Source organism: Patiria miniata, unplaced genomic scaffold (genome assembly GCF_015706575.1).
Source record: "Patiria miniata isolate m_02_andy unplaced genomic scaffold, ASM1570657v1 HiC_scaffold_9, whole genome shotgun sequence".
Lineage (NCBI taxonomy): Eukaryota > Metazoa > Echinodermata > Asteroidea > Valvatida > Asterinidae > Patiria > Patiria miniata.
Genome location: NW_024037076.1, coordinates 21785516 through 21806272, shown reverse-complemented (window position 1 = coordinate 21806272; position 20757 = coordinate 21785516). Strand labels below are relative to the sequence as shown.

At 39.2% G+C, this 20757-nt stretch overlaps 1 protein-coding gene and 1 long non-coding RNA gene across 2 annotated transcripts; both read right to left on the bottom strand.

The window, feature by feature from the left end:
* Positions 1–292: 292 nt before the first annotated feature.
* On the bottom strand, positions 293–19650 carry LOC119720328 (GTP-binding protein Rheb-like). The gene is made up of 7 exons (XM_038189969.1): positions 19348–19650; positions 14201–14272; positions 11848–11998; positions 10965–11021; positions 10003–10050; positions 9113–9194; positions 293–2377 (listed from the first exon to the last, which is right to left on the bottom strand). The coding sequence occupies exons 1-7, from the start codon at positions 19400–19402 to the stop codon at positions 2285–2287; spliced, it is 558 nt and encodes a 185-aa protein (XP_038045897.1). The 5' UTR covers positions 19403–19650; the 3' UTR covers positions 293–2284.
* Positions 3970–7387, bottom strand: LOC119720329. Its single transcript, XR_005270087.1, has 2 exons — positions 5746–7387; positions 3970–5375 (listed from the first exon to the last, which is right to left on the bottom strand). It is a non-coding gene; the product is annotated as an uncharacterized LOC119720329 (long non-coding RNA).
* Positions 19651–20757: the final 1107 nt, after the last annotated feature.

The following is a 20757-nucleotide window of genomic DNA, read 5'->3' as shown; positions in this document are numbered from 1 at the left end:
GGTTTTAGTTAAGTCCTGATTTTCAGCTTTATTATGTTTGTCCTTCGTTTATTTGAAATCTAAAATCTTGTCTCTGGTCTCTATTAATTCAATTTCCTCGCGACCGTTCCTTCCAAAGTCCCCGAGTTTCAATTAGATTGGTTAGTAAAATCCCCATAGAGTCTATTTAGTGCGAGTTCCCCCATACAGCGTGTCATTTTTCCCCAGGTTACACAAGTCCACATATATAGCACCTTGTCCTGCACTATGTGGACACACACAGCCTTACAATACTTGTGTGGGAAAGACCATATTTCTCATTCACTATTTCCTCATTTTCTTTATTTGTACCATTTTTCTTGAGACCAAGTGCCAATTTCAAGGGAAATAAGTCATCAATGATTAACCTTCATTGTTTATTGTTATACTTCTATTATTATCGTACATTTACTAGTGTAATTTCTTAAAAAAAAAATGAAATTGCTTCTTATGAAATATGTATTATGTCCGTAACAAGTTCAGACTATTCAATGTTCAAGTTTCTTATTGTGCGTAGCGCTTTCGACGTCATCTGAGATAATCATGACCTACTCCAACAATTCCATTTATAACCTGGACTATGTTCTCTCTTTTCTTTTTAAACGGCATTCAACTTTCAAAAGGTTTTGTTAGAAATGCAGCAATAAACAGCAAATCATCCAACATCCCTCAAAATATGGAAAACGTCAAACCAAATAATTACAAAACAATTAGGCCTATGTTCCAAGTCTACCATAAATATAATTACAGATACATTTTTGAGTCAAAGTTGTTCATACACAGCCAATCACATACTTCTTGGATGGGAGATGTAAACATAAATATGCATTTGCTTTCAATGCACGTCAACATTCAAAGCTAAAATATAAATCTTTGAACTTAACTGCCTACTCAAGTCACCAAAATTAAACCTAGAAACAATTTGGGTATTTGTTGGTGATCATTCTCGGGCTATGGTGTTACCTTTTGGAGCAAAACGTCCGGCTTTCATTATTCAACAATTCTATCGGTTATACATTTCTCAAAAACAGTGATTAAAGCATTACTACACATATGTATTAGTAATTCTAAAGGTGCACTTTCGTCTGGAGATTGGCAATATTTTGCGTCACATTCTTTACAAGACATATTTCAAAGGTCTGGGTTGCAGAAAATATGCATAATATCTTACACTAAGGAAGAAAATGTTGGAAAACTCCCATTTGTTTAATTCTGATGGGCATCGAGTTTTGCTTTGTCTATACCCATTTCCAGAAGTGAATTCAAATGAAGCCATCACATTTTTGAGCAAAACTTTTGACGAAAGGCTGGTGCCACAAAAATGTGTGACATTTCTCTGTGGAATATCAGGTCTCACTCTAGTTTCAGAGTTATGATCATGGCGATCCTAGCGCACATACATTTATTTACGTTTTCAAAAGAACATGTGGGACTCAAGTGATGACTAGCATTTCTAACAGTTTCGATTATTGAGGAGCAAAATCTTAAACCCATGAATTCCTTTGAGCGACAACTACATGAAAACTGCACATTTGCAATGTGTGAAAGTTTATTTTCTACTTTTTTAGGATTCAAACTGTTATTTGAAGCATTCCAGACGAAAGTTTTCCTTTAAGGGTAAAGAAAAGAATAAAATTAATGATGTTGTTATTATTTCACAACAAAAGGCAGGCCCAGGGGTGTGCTTAGGGCAAAGTCAGAAGTAGTATGTAATTAAATAAGAAAATGCACTGTGAAAGCTGACCAATGCTTGGTCCCATTTTGCAATTCGGGCACTCATTAGGATGGAGTCACTACTTTGCCTGTTCAGGCCTGAGACTATTTTGGAAGACCTGTTACATTATTGGATTACATGTCAATGAAGGCCTGCATATACTGTACATTTACATCCGTGTTAAACATTACGTCATTTCCTTGGACCTTTGTTTTAATGTAGAGGTGAACTATTCAAATATCACAAGTATCACATATCACAGGTTTGAAATGGAGCTGATGCTTTCACTCCAATTGTTTCAAGTGTGTGCGCTGCCTCTTATGTTTTTTTTATATTCTTACATGAAGCATTTACGCGATTTCATTTATACAAACCCAATTCATTTCACTACTAGCCTCTAATATAGTGTTGGAACAGTTAAAAATGTAGGACAGCTCATGATTGGTCAAAAGCTGTTTTTTTTAACTGATACAACTAGTAGTAATACAAGATTAAAAATATGACAGTGCACCTTTTATTGCTGGTAGATGAGGTACTTTTGTAAAGACATGGTCACAGAAGAACACAATCGTTGTCTTTCTTTTGTGTACCTCCATCTTTCTTCTCGATAATCTGTAATAATGTCTTGAAGATGTCCACTACACTCTGAAATAAAAAAAAAATCCAGAAATATTTTAGCAATTGACAAAGGAACCACAATGCACAATGGGCCCCATGCACAAGTACCTCCTCAACGGTAAGAAAGGGAGAGTTAGGGGACCACTTGGGGTGACATACGAATGCATTGCCGACAACGCCTGACGCTCATGCGAAGATGCTATGGCTTTGAAGGGCTGGAAGATGGCCAAGGTGACTCCAGTATGACTTTCAGGTACAAAACAAGCCACAAAGGTTCATGGCATAACCTCTGTTTTGCTAATCCGATGTAGGGATTCCACAAGGGTCAATTCTTGGCTGGCTTCTTTTTATCACTTTTATTAATATCCCACATTCATGTGTAGCATCGATTTCTGGAACAAAAGTGAACATGTATGCCAACACCACCATGATAAAGTTTGAAGGCACAAACCCTGATGGCATTGAATCTGATACGGTGAATGGTCTTTGTCCAGTAACTCATTGGTTGATGAACCATAAACCTACACTAAATGTGAGTAAAACTAATTTCATATTTGGTTCTCGTCCAAGGATACCTGCCTTTTCTCGGGTGCAAATCCCATCGAACAAGTTCATTTGTATAAGTATCTTGGGATTTTTCTTGATGAGAATATTTCTTGGTCCGATCACACTGATTATGTTGCCAAGAAAATATCTATGAAAATGGGGTTTCTTCATCGATCTGCTAAACCCTACCTTCCCAATTCAACGTTTAACATGTTAATTGGTGCCATGATCTTGCCCCTTGTTTGACTACTATAATGTTAACAGGACAAGTTGTGCACACTTCTACTCTGACAAGCTTATTAAATTGCACAACCATTCGGCCAGATTAATCTTAATGCCCACCCAAGAACACAAATCACTGAATTAAGGCACTTTCATGGTTACCTTTGTCAGCATGTTGGGAAAAGCACCATTTGTGCAAAGTGTATAGTAGACCACGGGGCATGGCTGCAAAATGTGCTTAGAGAAAGTGATTTTCTTGGCGCACCTCTCAGAACTAAGTGAATTTTTGCAGGTTATTAGCTGAGACCATATGGATCACGAAAAACCAAAATCCACAATCCCAAAGTGACCAATCATTTAAATATTTGCATTTTAATCAGCGGTTCAAAACAGGGCGCCCTCTATTGACCAGGATTGGGAAAACTGTGCACATTTTCAATGGGAAAGATTGTTTTATTGCTGTTGCTTGCTAAAAAGGGTCTCTACAGAACCAAGACTCAATAAAAAGGAACTTGGGGTGACTTTTAATGCTCCAATAATTAATTTAAATATCAAATTTTCCATCCCATTGAAAATCAAGGAAGATGTTACAAGCCCTTTCCCAGCCTCAGTGCAAATGTTTACTCCTTTTGTTTTTATTTTCATTTAGAATACATGTACATGTATTGCTCTTTTCTGATCTTCTTAATAGGGTATAATTGATTATTAAATTACATGTGTGGTGTATAATTTTCTTTTTGGTTAAAATTACAAAGTATTTCTGATTCATGATGTAATAACATTCAACATAGTGTCCGACACAAATACGAATGAATTTAGTCTCAATGAAAAAATAAACATGACCACAGGGCTTTATAACTTCAGCCTTTGACGATATTTATTCATACAAAAAACAAAACGGTAAACAGTAAATAAAAAGACTTGAGAAATAATTACTGTGATTGGCAAAAATTATAATACAGTGCTTGCGGTTTGCGTCTCTGGTGGAGCCAATATTTTTGAGGATTAAAATAAACTGCAATTACATGTACTTTTAATTTTTCAACTGTCTTACATATTAAACATGTTCCGGGAAAGACTGTTGTAACCTGGCACCCCTTTTTTCTTCATATCATCTCAACAAAGGTTAGTCATTGCAAAAATGGTGAACAGACATGAATTTTCAATGGCGAATCCAATGGCATCTGGAAACTACATCCATTATCTACAGCGAGTTCCGTTGTATAATTTTCAAATCATTTGAAGGGTCGAAGGAGAACACGAAACATGTCATCAACCTTCAAAGAAACCATAACTGCTGTTGAGAACATGGTACAATGTATAAAAGGATTGGTGAATACCTCTAATATAAAATGTGAAACATTTCTCTTTGCACGAAGGCATCAACCTAGAGCCTTTTGGGCCTTTTGCATAGCATCTTGGAGGACAATCTTTTGCACCCCCCCTAAAAAAAAAAAATAGGAATTACAGTAACAGAAAGCTCTCAAGGATGTCTTTATAGAGTCTATTTGATCAACAACAAATAAGACTGTAAGCATGAACATTACTGAAGAGGAATAAACTGTTTTTAAGCCCTTACAAATTACCACAAAAAATCTTCTTTGGCTTCACGGTCAGCGCTTAAAAAGAAAAAGGATTGTCAAAAAGGAAAACACATAGTAAGATTATTTCCCATCCCCTTGCTGAAACTGCAAGTGGAAAAATCCTGCAACAAAGTCAACGGTGTCCATTTCAACCGTAAGACTGAACTTTGGTGTTTTTTTAGTTGTGTACATCCATAACAATGTAAGTTAGTTAAACATAAGTCCTGTTGATTCATATTTGGAAATATTTAAGTGGATGGGAAGCAGACTGTGTGATTCAAACTTTCTGAAGTGACAATCCTATTCCTTATTTAGATAGACATACATGTACATGTACGTGATGGTCAGTCCTCGATATCTGAATCCTTTTTGGGTGAAGTGCGCTGCCCTTCACTTGGAATGTTTTCACAGTTGGTGCACTTGCACAAGTCTGTGCATGGCAGTTTTTTTCAAGACAGCTACACTGGCCTTTTGTGCATTGACTTTTTTACATGAGCAATGGGCAAATTCCATGACACTGTCTGGGGCAGGGGGAAGATCCATCCAGTGGATACTGATGTCATCGCCGATGACTTTCCAACCTCTTCTGTGTGGAGACAGCACTTCAGGACGTGGCATCCTTGTTTGGCGGCATCATTGACTCCATCACAGTTCCCATCTGGAACATGCTGTATCTGCAAGTTGTCAAATTACGAGAAAAATCCCTTTCTTAAATGAGCAGTTTTTAATTGCAAATTGCATTGTCTTATTGTTTAACAGGCACTGCATGTTTTAACTTGAGAAATAAACATTAGCAATGAATGGAATGTTTTTTTTTAAACTGTACGAGAAACAAATTCCTAGAGATTGTCAATTCTAAAGTAGGGCTTGTATATGTTTGCAAGTATTTCCAATTTGATTTAGCTACAAAATTATGAAACCTTGACTCAAACTAAAGTTGTGTAGAGGAAGGCTCTATCTCCAACCAGCCCCTGCTTTAGACATGTTATATTTTTCAAGTGAGTGTGCTCATGTGACTCCATAGGAAAAAAAAGGCAAAAATACCTTGACTTTCATGTTGTTGTTTCTTTGCAAGTCTTTCTGCACAGTCTATCATGGAAACATGACAGACGTTTGTAGCACTGCTGAATGTGTTGATGGTATCCAAATGCCTGTAATTGAGAAAATGTTTTTACAATATCACTCATTACTCTCATTTCAATTATTTCAAAATGTAAATCTTTGTCAGTTGATTGGAGGATTATGGGTCAAAGAGAAATGTTCCATTCAACTCAGCTTCACCTCGTAGAATGGAACATTCTATCATCTAACTTAGGAAAATATTTACACCATGGCACCTTCAGGTACAAACATTTTATTTTTTGTATACTATTCTTCACATGTAGTGATCAGGGAAAAAAATTTAAAAATGGAAAAAAAAGTGAAAATCTAAAATCTAAATATATTGACAGTGAGGGCTTGACATTAAGAGAAGTGGGCAGGTTCTCATTATTTTTTTATTATATTATACTATGTAGAAAAAAAAATAGCAAGGAAATAAAAGTACACTTGAAATGAGGACGCTATGGGCTGACAGCTTAAAGAATGGCAAAATGTTGGTTTTAACGACTTGGTACTTAGATAATTATAAATTAATTGAATGGTAGACCCACAACATACTACACAGTCCCCAATGATGCCAAGTATAAAGTCAAAGTGGATTTTGTTCTCCTTATTTTAAATCAAGGGAACCGGCCGTTCTATACACAGTCGCCAAGTTCAGGAAGCATAGGCCTACTCAATATAAAATGTTCCGTTGTGCAATGTAATAAGAGTCTCTTCCTTGTCTTAAAATCCTACATCTGAGTGAGGGGGAAAAAAATCTTTGATCTGTGGCTTTTCCTAACTTGCCATGATCATGATGTCAACAATGGACGGTCAGATGGTCTACTAGTAGTACTAGTAACATATTTTACAAAACAAATCACACATCATACGAATCTAGGTTGTAGAAAAAATATTCTGAAATATTCCGAATCCAACGGCTTCTTACAATTAGGTTCAAGGCAAGAATAATAATACGAACTAACGTAGGCCGATGATTCCGGTACACATCTCCTTCCACGAGAGTGCTGCATCAGTCATGTCAGTGGTGCACGTGCATGCCGATGAACTTCTCCGCTTTTTCCACGATTTCTGCGCGTGTAATTTTATCCAGCTTGTCTCGGAGAACGATAAAACGCTCGATTCGGCATTCGAAACATGCATAATGCACTTCGTTTCGTCCGAATCGCCGTCGTCCGAGGAACTCATGGCGGCCGCCATCTTGCTGTCTAGTAGTGCTTACCGCGCATGCGCATGCTCTTACTTACAGCGCCCGCTATTGGTCCATTCACCGCACCACGATAGAAGGGCCTCGCTGATTGGTCGTTGGAAAATAATGACGTAATTCTTCACTCGGTATTTTTAGCGCCGAAACGGAAAAAACCTGAACTTAAAATCGTCATTTTAGCACCGTTTTGGGTCACGGATCAACGGTGGATTTTATATGTGAGCTTCCCAACAGCTTCCTGAGTAGTTTAAAGAACAATTTATTTAGATCTGTGATATGTGTCAACAAACTGCAAGATAATCGGCAATGCATCTTGGACCCCGTTCCCACTTGATCCACCAATTGGTGGATCTGATCCACCTTTTGCCAAATTGCCGGATCAGATCCCCCAATTGGTGGATCAGATCCGGCAATTGTGTGTAGTGGGAACGCTAACCGTTATAAGGTGGATCAGGATCAGATCCACCTTTTCTGATCCACCTCTGGACCAGGATACAGATCCCCCAATTGGTGGATCAGATCCGGCAATTGCCGGATCACGATCAGGTGGGAACGCAAAAGGTGGATCTGATCCGGCAATTTGACCTGTTAACATCCGCCCAGTGCACGAGTGGCGCGAAAATAATGCGGTCTCATGAACGAAGAAACACGTTTTCAGGCGTGTAGCTCATGTGAACATTTCCAGCGTATACAACATGCACAATAAACAACCGCTGAACTACGGGCTAGCACCGCGCATGCAAAAGCGCACGTGGTATCCTAAAACTACACTATAGGCCTTATTTTTGTTGCGTGTTCGTCCATTACTAAACCTTTTTCATTCCTGAAATTTTACTTATTTTTCCATCCATAAATGACTCTGAGTCCGCACTCACCAAAAGACTTCACTTTGGCACAGAATCATGGAAAAGCTTACGAGTATGCGATGAGAATAGTGCCGGTAACGCGGTACGTACGGAGGTGACAAATCTGAAGTATTGATTATAGAAAATTGGAAAATGATGTCGTAGTACATCATGTGACCGTTTCTAACCAATGAGAAGCTTCAGAACCAGGGAATCCCTTATCGATGCATTGGTTTCTGCCGTCATGTCACACAATGAGCGGCTCTGTTGGATTTCACCTGTTAATTTATGCACGCACGGATCCTCTACGGATCCGTGATTTATGTTGGTGAATTCGCGTAATTTTTGTCTGTAAATTCTGATAGTGCTGTTTGAAAACTGACCCATCCTGGCCTAGCATGCAACCATGCAACAATGGCACTCCCACAGAGCGCGCGTAATGGACCGATCCAGTCAGCCCCGCCCAGTGCGCACGTGGGCAAATTAACACGTGCTCCTCTCCAATGCCACGCTGCATTTTCCTGCCGCGCGCATCATACGCGCGCGCACGCATGTCGGACTTTTGTGCACGCATGTCGGACATAAATCACGGCTGTGATTGGTCAGAATACCATGGGGCGGTGCTTACTGGATCGGTCCATTCCGAACTCAGTGACCTTTCGTACCCAACATTTCCGTACGAAAAGGTGGATCAAGCATAAGTGGGAACGCGATAAGATAACGATCACACCAAAATGCCGGATCTTGATCCACCTTTTTCCAATTCAAGTGGGAACGCGGTGTTGGTCTATAGATAACCCAGGTCAGTCCAGCATATCTCAAATCACAATTTGATAAACCATGCCACTATGCCAATTAGCCTATTTGAGGTATGATGGACACAATAGGAGGGCACTGTTTGGTTTGAGTAAACACAAGAGACTGTAAACAAATCAAACAGCACCCTCCTATTGTGTCAGCCATACCTCAAATAAGCTAATACATGTAGGTCCGATATCTTGGTGTATCTTCCTATAAAGCGTAACAGGGATGTGTTATTAGTCTGGGAGCTACCGTTAGGTGGAGTTTGATGAACAATTTGAGCACAAAAGGTTTGAAGGTACCAGGCCATTGTCCATCGGTGGGGGGGGGGGGGATATACAATATGCAGCATTCAATCAAATGTTTCATGACCAATCTTATCTCATGAGTAAACTGGATAACTAAACAAATCAAATGTCCATTTCAACTCGGTTAGACATGGTTCTTTACTCACCTCGTTCTGCTTTGCTGAAGACTCAATGAAGTTAGCATTCCATGAGTTGGCTAATTCCCTCCCTTCTGCGGTGGATATAACCCTGTTACAAACACACAGCTTTGAAAATTATTTTGCAAGTATGAATTATGGCCAACATTATTTTGGACAGTGATAGGGAGAAAGTATTTAATTCAAACTGACATAAAAAAAAGGAATGATTACCAGATATCTTGAATTAAATTTCAAGATATTTTTTAATGGATTTTGCGATATCTTGAAATGCATTTTGAGATATCTTGAATTTGATATCAAAAAGTTACTTTCTACCTTGGTGGGAAGCTGTTGGGAAGCAGTGTAACGTATTTGTGCGTTGTGTGTGTGTGGGCGGGCTGTAACATTATGGGGAAGTTTTTCATTGTTAGGGTAATTAGGACCGAGTTGTGGGACTTTCTGCTGTCCCACAGTGCTTCGGTCCCCATAGTACCATGGGACAACTCCTATGTAGTCCCCACAACCACGGAACAAGAAGGTTTTTTTTTGGGGGGGGGGGCAGGGGGGGGGGGTGTTGTCTCCAGTACATCTATCGGCGACCATTATTCGCTCTTTTCACGCTCCGCCATTGGGCATGCAGAGCCTCGATCTGGCAACTGTACACAATAAAAATAGCCGGTCCAGTGATCTGAACCCCGACACGGGAATCACTGAACTGGCTATATTTATTGTGTAAAGTTGCCAGATCGAGGTTGTGCATGCCATGGCGGAAGTGTGAAAAGGGCGAATTGTAATGATGGTTACCCCCAGAGGCATGCATGTTTACCTCTGGAGGCAACCACCATTGCAATAATGTTCGCCCATAGAGGTACTCAGAGAGGTCCTCAGTTTAACTCACTATCGTCAATAAACATTACCTTTCCATATGGAGATCTTTCTTGTTGCCAACAAGAACAACGGGAACACTAGATAACATCATAGGAAAAACAAAATGAAATATAAGGGACCAAGTAACAATTGCTGACAGTAACAGAAAATGCTGTGTATCTTTTTTTCCTTCTTCCCAATGCTAAAAGTTCTTTCACTCTTTGTCAAATGGTCAGTAATTTGTGAGTACAATGTACATTCAATCGCATGCAAAAACGCATATTTTACACATAACACTTTTGAACTTGAGGTTTCCTTAATAAGGTGCTCCTTCCGTGGGAAGTATACACTAGCTAACTTTTATCAAACATTAAGTTCAACCGAAGAAAAAAAAAATTACTGTTTTATATAAGTGAGCAATGTATGACAGCTTTTTCGTGTCGTCATGAAACTATGATCTTTCCAAGCAATTTAAATAACTTTCATAAAGCCTCTACATCAAGTGTCCTGATCAAATGAATATTAGATACATGTAATTACTTAGGGGGAAAATAATTTCAATGTTTGCTTTCTGCCATTCAAAATATGTTTTTTTTTAATGTCTCAAACTCAAAAATTCCATCATACTTCATGCACATGTAGTTATTGATTGCAGTTTCTGCTATCAGAAACTGACCGGCTAACCCCAGTAAGCTTGATGGTGGAATGATTAAGACATCTGCATACATAAGTAGGAGATTTTGGATTTTAACTATTCAACAAGACATCAGTGAGGAGCAGTAACCCAATCCTGAGTTGGATTTTCTCATAACTTGCTTTTGAAAGCTTTAGGCCCTAATAGGTTTCGAAAGCACAAAAGCCAAAGAATTCCCTCCCAAATGAATAGGGGAGCACAGCTATGAAAGTCCACAAGACTTTTACCAAACCCAATCTGATTAACAGCTCTGTTTATCAGACGATGCATCAGGAAAGACCCATGGGTCTATCTTCTCTTCATCCTACATTTACTTACTTGACATTACCTGTGGTATCCAACAGCTTCTCATATATAATTTTTACTACATCAAAACTGAATGAGGAAGAAAAGGAAAAATACTTGTAAATCAGTCATGTATTCATATTCTGCCACAAACATCAAGTAATTTCCCCTGTTCTCTTTTATCTAATCTTGTTTTCTGGTTGTCCACAAGTCTGCTGATTCTTTGCACTTCTATAAATGGTGAATCTTATTTAATTTCAAATACATGGTATAAAATTCCAATAGTATACAACATGATTTGTAGTCTATGAAATATCCTCTTGCACAGCAAGAGTCTATAATATGTGAGCAGATGCGGTGATTAATTATGCAAAACAAGACTGCGTCTTGACCTCAAGATTCTGACCATTCAGTGGGCACCTTCTGTTGGGTTTTCCGTAACCCGTTGAATTGACCAATCAACAGCTTTGTCCACATTTCTGATCAAGATGACGTCACAATTTCTAAAGCTGACTCTAATTGGCTGGCAGGTGCGGAGTCGCATAAATTTGCACTGCTCACATACATGTATATCAGACGGTGGTTAGGAAGAGGTCCTGTTGAACAATGGGTGACTCTTGGGGATTCAGGTTGGCGTAGCGGTACTTCCCCGCCTTCCACCGCTGTGACCTTGGTTCGAATCCCACCTGGGCCAATTTGTGGATTGGGTTTTCAGTCCCTACCTGATTACGTGGGTTTTCCCCAGAATATTCTTCTGGGCTTTTCCTCCCACCTCTAAAACTGTAATTTCTTCTCATTGTCTCCTCTCTATTGGTTTCATTGAAATTCATTTGCACCTGTGGTCCTGTTAGAAAGGGACAGAACACAAAGCAAAAATGTAAATTTTTATGAAATTTACAAATAAATTCAAGATCACCTTTTTTGCGATGTGACAGTATAAACAAGGACATAACCATGTATTGTGAAGGTCAGAGACTGAGGGAAGATGGAGTACTCATCCTGGCCGGCCGTGTCTACGATCTTTAGTTTGTATTCTTGAGTTCCAAGTTTGATCATTTTTTCAAATGCTGCAACAAAAAAAGCCCAAGTTTTCATAAATGACAAGATGAAATTAGAACCGGAAAGTTTACCCCTCGTGGCGCGCTTTCGGAACCCTTGAAAAGAAAAAATTAGTCTAATGATAGAATTTCCAATTATTTTTGGTACATTGGTTTCTTAAGAAAATCACCCCCAAAACAATCCTTTGTAAAACTGAATATTGATTAAAGGAAATTGATAAATATTCTGACGTGGAAGAGAAAAATCGTGCCGAAAATTGATGTCTCATTTCCAAACAAGTCAGGTGTGTTTACAAACACAAATGCCCCGCAACCGTGACTGTTCCCATGACATTACACCACTCTTTTAACATCAACTTACATGTACCTTGGTCACATGGAACGTTCATTGACAGCATTAGTGTCTTCTGTAGGTTTTATATGAATTAATCCCTAATCCCTATGATCTCAGAATAAATACAAGATTTTTGTTGTTTCAGCCACTGTGACCTTGACCCTTGACCTTTCGACCCCCAATGCGATAGGCCTATTTGGATTACCAAGAACGATCCACAAACCAAATTTGAAGTTCACGTGTAAAGTATTTCTCAAGTTATCGCGCTGACAAAATTTCTTTTGTTTTAGCCATTGTGACCTTGACCCTTGACCTTTTGGGCCCAAATGCAATAGGCTTCTTAGGATTGCCAAGGACAATCCACAAACCAAATTTGAAGTTCATATGTAAAGTATTTCTCAAGTTATCGCGCTGACAAAATTTCTATTGTTTCAGCCAATGTGACCTTGACCCTTGACCTTTCGGCCCCAAATGCAATATGCTTCTTAGGATTACCAAGAACAATACACAAACCAAATTTGAAGTTCATATGTGTAAAGTAATTCTCAAGTTATCGCGCTGACAAAATTTCTTTTGTTTTAGCCACTGTGACCTTGACCCTTGACCTCTCGGCCCCAAATGCAATAGGTTTCTTAGGATTACCAAGAACAATACACAAACCAAATTTGAAGTTCATATGTAAAGTATATCTCAAGTTATCGCGCTGACAAAATTTCTTTTGTTTTAGTCACTGTGACCTTGACCCTTGACCTTTTGGCCCCAAATGCAAAAGGGTTTTTAGGATTACCAAGAACAATACACAAACCAAATTTGAAGTTCATATGTAAAGTATTTCTCAAGTTATCGCGCTGACAAAATTTCTTTTGTTTTAGTCGCTGTGACCTTGATCCTTGACCTTTCGGCCCCAAATGCAAAAGGGTTCTTAGGATTACCAAGAACAATACACAAACCAAATTTGAAGTTCATATGTTAAGTATTTCTCAAGTTATCGCGCTGACAAGATTTGTACGGACACACCCACACACACACCCACCCACGGAAGGACAAGGCGGAAACAGTATGCCCCTTCGGCTTCGCCGCGGGGCATAAAAATCTAAACTAAATGTGGACTGGTGCAAATTGGTGTTCTCGTACATGGATGAAAATGTTTAAAATTTTGTGGCAGTCTAAGTAGGTCAAAACTGAAAGGTAATAAAAGACCAAGATGTCTTTTTAAGGTTTACAATTTTTTTGATTTAAAAGACTCATTAGCATTTATGAAAAAATGTAAAGTGACCGGTGATAAGGAATGCACTTGAGCCAGCCTGATTATTAATGTAGAATCCTTCGGATGTAGGTAGGTATATTTTCGCGTCGTTATACATAATTTACATTCTTGTTCTCGAGCAAGTACATGATGTAAACTGAAAACAAACGTGACTGAACAAGGAGACCTAGGTACAAAAATGCCAGATTTTAAAGGTCGTAAGTAAAATTCAATTTTACCCATCTCCAAGTAACTTTCATGATGTTTTCTTGAGCAATTCCTACATGTAGGTTAAATTCCAACATGAATGTTGCTTAGGGTGGTTACGGTTAACAATCATTCTGTCAAAAATTACAGCGAGAGAAATGGCAACCCCAGTGGCGTATCCAGAGGGGGGACCGAGGGGGGGGGGACTTCTATTTCATTTTTGAGTAAGTTTGATAATTGTTTAAAAATACAACTTTTTTAAATGAAGATGCATGGACATGTGTTCAAATATTTCTTAAGCAACAAGATTCCCATATTTTTAATGAACTTCTATGAAATAAAAATGTTTTGGACAGAGCTGGTTTTTTTTTTACTCCCCCTCCCTATGAATTCACTCCCTACCATTTTCAAATGTACAACTTACTGTTTTCAATGGTTGGGTCATAGGCATCCACAAACTGATTCTCCACAAACTGTATGGTCAATGATGATTTCCCTGCAAAAAGTAAAGGACAATTTAAACGAATGTCAAATTTAAAAACCGTATAGTCAATGATGATTTTCCTGCAAAAAGTAAAATCAAAACATTTTATACTTAAAATACCATATTGAATATCAGCAGGCTTAATTTTGTAGAAAGAGTGCATGTTTTTCATTTAGGAGGAAAATTAAGGGGTAAAATGATGACAGCGACTGAACTGCCGTGACTCGCATATATGTCTAAGTGCTAAAACAGGTAAGAAAGTCGCATTCTAGCAGGTAATAACAATTAACAGTCCATTGAACCGATGGCTGTTTGATGTCCTACTCAGCTTAAATAATCGAGGCACTCCACTGTGATTGGCTGGCTGTTCTGATCCCAAATGTGACTTTTGTTTTCAGGATATGATACGGCCATATCCAGGCCCGGTGCCCTTCATGTGTATACGTTAACACAAACCTCACCTAAAGCTACAAAATACTACTAAGTAGTAACCTGTTGTATGCATTTCTTTCTATACAAGTGTGCGCAACACCTGTAGTATATTCTGTGGCATTTGAGAAAGCGAATTCTTTTGGTCAGAGAACGGACTAGATAGGCCTATACTTCACTCAGCTGCCTGTCATGAACTTCCACTTCGGTTGGCAAACAAATTTAAATAAGAGATCAATTTCACCATTTTGGGCAAATATTGAGAGGTTGAACCTGCATTCTGAGTATGAGTTCGAATGATTTCCATGAATTTAATTTTTTTTCTTCAAATTACCAACCTTTTGAGGGAACGTACTTATGGCCCCACGCACAGAGTCTACTCTAGTGCGGGGCCTGAGTGATAGACTAATATAGGGCTATACTCAGATAGATCAATTGAAGTTGCTGTGGCAGAAAATTGTCCATTTTTTCCAACCTCCAAACTCTACTTTCATGAAATGTTTGGCCCCAGTATTTTACAGGCATTAGTTTGACATGGTAAGGCAAAAGAAAGTTTAGAAACACTTACAGAACTGTGTAATAACATGTACAATACGGGCCACATCCCAGAAGACTTCAGACAATCAATTTTTGTGACAATCCCGAAGAAAATGAAAGCCATGGATTGCACAGACTTCAGAACCATCAGTCTGATGAGTCACGTGGTAAAAATGTTACTCCGGATCATCTTGGAGCGTATTAAAAACAAGATCAACAGAGAAGTTGGGAAGGAGCAATGTGGATTTAGACCTTCTAGCGGAACAAGGGAAGCAATCATCAATATGAGATCAATAAGCGAAAGACACATAGAACTAGACACTGAGGTACATGTATGCTTCATTGACTATGCAAAAGCATTTGACAAAGTTCACCACAAAGCAATGATCGACTGCTTGCAAGCAATCGGTTTAGACGGCAAAGACATCCGACTGATTGGAAACCTGTACTGGGATCAAGTAGCAGCAATACAGATTGGCAACACACTCTCGCCCACTGTTGAAATCAAGAACGGCGTGAGAAAGGGATATGTACTCTCACCCAGCTTATTCAATATCTACACAAAAGTGATCTTCAGAGAAATTGAAGATTACAGAGGGGTTAATGTGGGAGGATTCAATGTGAATAACCTACGATATGCAGATGACGCAGTCCTCATGGCAAAAACAGAAAGGGATCTACAAAACTTTGTGGACAAAATCAAAGAAGAAAGCGAAAAACACGGGCTTAAAATGAACGTCAAGAAGACAAAAACAATGGTCATCAGTAAGAGGAAGTCTAAAACCTGCATCCAGGTTGACGGGAAAGAACTGGAACAGGTCGACTCCTTCATCTACTTAGGACAAATGATAACGGAAGATGGGCGATGCCAAGATGAAATCAAACGAAGGATAGCTATTGGCAAATCCGTCTTCAATAAAATGGGCACCTTCTGGATGCTAAACATGTTTTTTTTTTTTTTACTTGGCCTTAATGGTTATGGGTTCTTTCCCTCAGTTTTCCCACAAAAAATTCTAGTGGGGGCTATCAGAAAAGGGTAGGTAGGTAGGGAAACAGGAAGCAGAACTTTTTTTTTTTTTTTTGGCCTTAGGTACCTCTGGGATGGGTTCAAATCTCTGAAACGTCAAAAAAACCCGTGAAATTTACCAGAATTTCGCTATAAACAGAGATCACAGAGAGTTTACTCGGCCAGCTGTCATCGTTGGCTGTTGACTGAGGGTGCTGTGCTCTCAACCAAATTTCATGCTTTTGTTTGACATTGAACCCACCCTAGAGGTACATAACCATGTCAAAATAATGCCTGTGAAATACTGGGGCATAACATTTCGTAAAAAATTGACAAGTTTCTGACACAGCAACTTCAACTAGTCTATCTGTAAGGTTTGTAAAAACCTTACAGTTCTGGAAGTAGTCTAAATCTAGCTTTAGTAACTCCAGCTGATGTGCTCATCAGGAACTCACATGTAACACTGGAGACAAAATTACGTTGTAAATGTGAGATTGTAAGAGACCCTAAAAAAAACCCAGCTTCCATAAACATGACAAGATATCCCAACCCAGAACATACCTCATAGTTTGCACTCAGTCATTCACGAAGCTAAATGATCGACTTGAAACAGAACAAATGTTACTAAAATATGAAAAATATTGATGATTTCGGTGTCTTCTTAAGAAAAAAAATCCAGTGCCGCTGCTGTCATGGTGTTGTGGTTATTGCTTGTGCCGATCAGCATCAGATTACTCCTCGATTGGCTAATCTGTACAAGCTCACAATACCACAACACAGCCATGCATGACAGTACAGCGGCACAGGACGTTTTTTTTTAAGTGGCGGAAATCACCAATATTTTTCATATTTTAGTAACTTTTGTTCTGTTTTAAGTCGATCATAAGGCCGATCAACATTAATTTTAAGGTTTTTATCGCTCAAGGTTGAAAAAAAAAATTGGTCGGGGTGGGGGGATTTATATTTTATTTTTTATAAATTCCACTTCTTTTTTTGTGGCTTGTTCATAAAAAAGTCCAGTTTCATGGCTGTCATCCATGTTGCATGGTTAATTATGCAAATGCAATGCATCACGTGATGACAATCGAACAATCTGTTCGCATGATGTAGGTACCACACCGCTTTCAGGTGCCGCTAGTGGGTTCAATTTTCGTCTGGTGCATTGTCGTGGAAAGCAGTTGTTGAAACTGGACATTTGTTATGGACATGCCACCGAAATCATCAACATTTTTCTTTTTTAAAGTTTTTTTTTGGTTCTGTTTGAAGTCGATCATTAGCTTTGTGAATGACTGCTGCATGGTTATGAGGTATGTAAATGGAATCTGGGTTGGGATAATAGAGGGAAAAAGGGTAATTTTGTGGAGACCGTTTCTTAAGGTCTCTTAAAATCTCACTTTACAACGTACAACTGTCTCTAGAATAAACTACAATTACAAACTAAGCCTAAATGTGAAAATCAAAATTTGACAAAGTTCGACATGTTTTTGTACATGGTGGAAGTGTGGCCTTTATTTACGGAGGTAGTCCAGTAAATTGGCCACATTTATGGGGCTAATCTGTCTCCAGCGCTAAATCAGCTGGAGTTAATCTAGACCCGTGAACGTGGCGTTGTATACAACGCCACGCGCTTCCCTCGCATAAATACAAGCGAAATCATTATAACTTTTGATCCGCTACATATAACCACGTATAATTTTGTCAATAGGTAAATCACTTACTTGTTAGGCTTCCTGTGAATTTACGCGAGTGTTGGATCTGTCATTGTCAAGAAATTCGAAGTGAAATACGGCACAACTTTGTCACAATGAATGTTTTCAAAATGATCAGAAAATCAAAGACAGGCATGACACTCTGGTACCCCGGGTTCCACATGCGCAAAACAGTAGGAGTCCCACCAGTGGATACCAGACTAACAGTCTTACATGGCAGGATGACCGTAATACTAATACCATGGAAAATTCTGCTAAATCTACTTCGAAAGTCTGCCAATCACCCAGTATATAGGCTATTGCTGTTCCATTGTGTAAGGGTTTGTTTCAGGGATATTTCAAAAAATGATGGTTTTTCAAACCAAATGTGCCCATATTTCGGAAAAAATCGGATACCCAATCACCACTTTTTTCAGATTCAAGATAATGAATATGCATCATAGTTTATGAAGTTTGTCGGGCGCCCGGCGCGGCTGGCCATACAAACACGAGGTCATGAACTAAATAATGGCGGCAGGTAAGTTATCTTACGCAAGCACGCTCGCATAATGCATACATTACAACACGGCCGCCATTTTGAAATCGCATGGAGGACATTTTCAGGACGATATTTGTGGAAGATGATGACTAAAACTTAAGTCGTCTTTTGGCCAGATCGGATGAAAATATTGAGACCAAAGAACGTTTTTTCGAAAAGGTATGAGTTGCTCTACGACTAAGAACCTTAACTTTGGAAATTTGTGTCCTGGATGAAAAGATAATCTCGATCAAAATCTGTAGCAAAATCGCTACATCAGCGGGGAAAAAATTCAGTCTTTGTGGAAGCATTGGGCGTCTGGCCGTACTACAGAGCTTGCGATAGTATAGCCCCATAAATGTGGCCTATTTACTGGACTGCCTCCGTAAACATAGGCCACACATCCACATGTACAAAAATCGTGTCCACTTTGCCAAATTTTGATTTTCACATTTAGGCTTAGTTTGTAGGGTTTTTTTGCTTTAGAAGCATACTCACCCTCTTTATAGGCTAATCAGAAAGTTCTGCCTTTTTCAGATGTCTAATTTTTCGTGAAATTTCCAGATTCATTTTTACACGTTTGCGTATCAAAATTTCAACATGAAATTTCACAAAAATTAGACATCTGAAAAAGGCAGCACTTTCTGATTAGCCTATAAAGAGGGTGAGTATGCTTCTAAAGCAAAAAAAACCCTACAAACTAAGCCTAAATGTGAAAATCAAAATTTGGCAAAGTCGACACGATTTTTGTACATGTGGATGTGTGGCCTATGTTTACGGAGGCAGTCCAGTAAATAGGCCACATTTATGGGGCTAGCGATAGTACTGTACGGCCAGACGCAGTCGGGCTAGTTTGCACCCAACGATGATCATGTTTTTTAGTACTTACCAACAGATCTGAAGCCCATAACGGCTATACATCTGTCTTTTTGTGGAGGTGGCATTTTGAACAATTATAGTTTTTCTGATGTAAAAATAGTGTTCTTTCTACTAGCTCTGTGACATGTAGACCTATGAGTATGACTACTTGCTAAATAATAAACTTTCTCCTAAAAAAACACCGGCGGGTACCCTTTCAAATTTATATTATAGCTGCGATCTGCGTATAGTGGCACCAGTCTAAATCAAGGGTTCACCGCAACCTCATACTATGAAAGCGTACTCTTCTGTATGTACATATGCTGGAAAATTTACACTGGGCACGACATAATGCAAGATGGCGGCGCCCGTGCCGTTTTTAATGACGGATTACTGATTTCCTTTCTGCTTCTTTTTCATTCGCAAGGAGAGATTCTCATACGGTTTGTGCACAGGGTGAAAAGTGATGGCCAGATATGGCCAGAAAGTTTTTCCTAACAAAATTGGGAAATGTTTCTCAGTCCCAGATTCATGTCTTATCCATAGAGCTATTCAATATAGCTATAGTATATGGTCTTAATATCATAATTTTTGCAATAACTGACCTTCATGGAGTCAACCTCGTCCCCAGGGTGTCGAGCAGTACGCGCCCACCACTACCTGCTTCCCCCCCCCCCCCCCAGGGTGTCGAGCATGCAGTACGCGCCCACCACTACCTGCTCTCATCTCTCACCCTGGTATTGGATCATTATTTTGCAATGGACCCAACTCAAGACTGAAGTTGTATTTTGCATCTTCAGACTTCTTTGAAGATCGTGAATGGACTACTGCAGATTTGCGTCGCGGAAGACATACAAGCACTACACACAGGTGGAGAGAGTGATGAGGCGTCAGAGCACGGTTCAGACACTACGTGACGCGGTCTTGCCAGCTGAGCATGGTGCAAAGGCCGATACCGCCGGGGAATTCTATAGGCTGCTGAACTCGGGCCTTGGGGCTGAAGTAGCTTTCCCGGGGCAGCCTGCAGGTGCCCTTGATGTCACATGTGACTGCCTTCACCTACCAATGGGACCAAACAGGCAAATAAAACAAAACAAGGAAAATTGATTCAGTCGCCGAGCAATTGGCATAGATAAGTTTGCATATTGATTAATTTTTATGGTTTACGAATTCAAAAGAAAAAGAAAAAGCAAGAGAGTGTTAATGCAGGTACAACTAGTCCGGTGTCTTGTTTTTCCCTATTGGTCAGGCCCATGCTTTCATTTGAGGTTTGGGTAAGGATTGGGGTGTATTTGAGGACGTTCGGGGTTCTTAACGGCCAAAAAGGGGACAAATTTCGGCGATAATCTATCTTACCCATATCTAAATCCTGTAGATACCGGAGTTGAATGGAAACAAAGACGGTTGTGCAAATAGGTAACTATTGGAAACGACGTTGGAA